Source organism: Opisthorchis viverrini, assembly GCF_000715545.1.
Source record: "Opisthorchis viverrini unplaced genomic scaffold opera_v5_49, whole genome shotgun sequence".
In the NCBI taxonomy this organism is placed as follows: domain Eukaryota; kingdom Metazoa; phylum Platyhelminthes; class Trematoda; order Opisthorchiida; family Opisthorchiidae; genus Opisthorchis; species Opisthorchis viverrini.
Window position 1 is genome coordinate 1387219 of NW_008751705.1, and position 2279 is coordinate 1389497.

The 2279-nt window shown below is 46.8% G+C and overlaps 1 protein-coding gene across 1 annotated transcript; it reads left to right on the top strand.

Annotated features, from left to right (window-relative positions):
• Window positions 1–827: 827 nt before the first annotated feature.
• On the top strand, window positions 828–2066 carry T265_13252 (hypothetical protein; the record flags this gene model as incomplete). The annotated part of the gene is made up of 6 exons (XM_009167953.1): window positions 828–1080; window positions 1116–1285; window positions 1317–1457; window positions 1490–1594; window positions 1630–1846; window positions 1879–2066. Coding segments are annotated over 6 exons (1074 nt in total), but the record flags the coding sequence as incomplete, so codon positions are not given.
• Window positions 2067–2279: the final 213 nt, after the last annotated feature.

Below are 2279 nucleotides of genomic sequence, written 5' to 3' on the forward strand. Positions count from 1 at the left end.
CATGAGCAAAAAAGGGTGTAGCACTACTCTTTAAGTTCTCAGCGCAAGACAGTAAGCTTACCAGCGCGAGGACTTGCATAAAATGCCCAGTATTTTTTGGAACTGCGTTCGTTAAACTGTGTTCCCTTCATGTTATGCCCGTCATTCAAACCAAGACTAATGAACGAGAGAAGGCTGCTTCTCCGTTTTTCGCCTATCGCCCGGCAAACTAGGGAAAGTGTCAGCCTTAGAAGTTAGGCTTCCTCCAGTACATACACACTGAAACGACTGGAACTTTTGGTGCTAGTGGGTAAAAGCGCGATAGATGGGTGGAATCACTTTCCTTCTACATCTTCTTATATGCGCTCTGAAAACTCGTGGTCGTATCAGAACCTCGTCTGCTTTCCCTCGGCTTTCTGCAGCGCTCATATTCGCCCAATAGAATTGAATTGAATTTTCGAAAGCTAGGACGTCTCTAATGGACTAAAGCCATTGGGCGTTTAGGTTCTGAGTACCAGTGCAAACTTTTAAGCCACATTTGGGCATCTCCGGTTCTCAGAAATGCTGGGAAATTATTCCACCAGTCTCTTCCGCCAGAGGTACGGTTGCTTCATTGGACAATGAAATTTGGTCAGCTGCAAAAATATATCCGTAGATTGAGGAGGCGTAGATTGAGATAAAATAAACAACAAAATACAAAATTCTGGTGCAAAACGTTTCACTCCATTCCTAAGGGTTTTGCGGATAGGATCGTTGTGCGTTTAATTAACCCCTTCCTGCTTGTGTGTAAGCCTCTTGAAGTATTCTCAACGGCCTTGGATTTTTCAAGGACGCCTTGGCTTTCCAATATGTCGGAGCACATGTCTGGCGTGCAGTACATTCGTGTGAGTGAGGATGAAGATGAGAGCCCTATTGAAGTGCCGATGGAGGCTGATGGCACTGTACTCCTCACGACCTTAAATTCGGTTTTTCCCAAGGCGACGGGTCTAAAGTATCTCGCTACCGACTCGGGATGCTTCCGCGGCGTACGATTGAATGAAGGCAGACTCTACGCCCCTGAAGAAGGTTGGGTTCATTCATATATTTGTGCGTTTCCAAAAGGTAGGTGTATGTCAGTGTTAACTTTCGCTTTTTAGCTGATAAAAAACGTAAGGTAGAGGAAGACCAGGATTCTCAGTCCGCTAAGTCAAAGAAGGTGGAAGGCAGGAAATGCACCGATCTTATTGTTCTCAACTTGGCTTGGAAGACAGATGAGACCACTCTGCGTGAATATTTTTCAAAGTACGGCGAACTAGTCATGGTTCAAGTAGGTCGGGAACGTTGTTTCACTCCGTCAGGTTAAAAGACATCCAGGTAGTCAACAAAGTAAGGGATACGGTTTCATTAGATTCGGTGCTTACGAGTCCCAGCCAGCGTGTCTTGCAGAACGACACTACATTGATGGACGATGGTGTGACGTCCGTGTCCCTATGTCCAAAGTAATAGCCGCTCTGTTTACTGATTCTTGCAGCTTGAGGGTGACAAGCAAGAAGTCAGTCGAAAGGTTCATGTCGGTGGTTTATCCGAGAGCATAACTCCAGACGTCCTGCGGGATTACTTCTCAGAGTTTGGAAAAGTTAGTTGCACCTTTTAAGTTTTTTCATCTTGCAGGTCGTCGATGTATTTGTACCCAAACCTTTCCGGTCCTTCGCATTCGTGACATTCGAGGATGCAGAAGTAGCTGCTACACTTGTTGGAAAGAAGCAGAGGATCGATGATTGTGAAGTAACGATCGGGTCAGCAGTTCCAAAGCTGCCACAGCAGCCTCCCCGCCCTATGCCCCCAATGCAGCCGCCCATGCATATGCACATGCCACCGAATCCTTGGGGTAAGTGTCATTTCTCACGCAATGATTCGTAGGCTGGGCGTATCCTCCAGCTCACGAGCCAATGAACATGCGCAATTATGGACCTTCGATGCGTGGCGGGAACATGCCCATGTCTGGCTACCAGGGTGGAGTCAATATGATGCCAGCACACCATGGATCTCCCGGAGCACCATATCAACAGCCTTATGGCAGACCTTATTCGCTAGCCGGCCATCGAATTTAGTGATGCTTGTGAGTCGACCCTTTCGTTTGTATTGTGATCTAAACATTAGATTGCATCACCGCTTAACCACGGCAGTGTTCGCATTTCAGAAAATACTGCCTGGTTCCATTTATATAGGATCGCGGGGTCGCTAATGGAAAATCCCGTGAAAACTCGCCTCCATGTTCATTTGTGAGCCACTTATCTGTTGGACTTGGTCTGTCGATAATT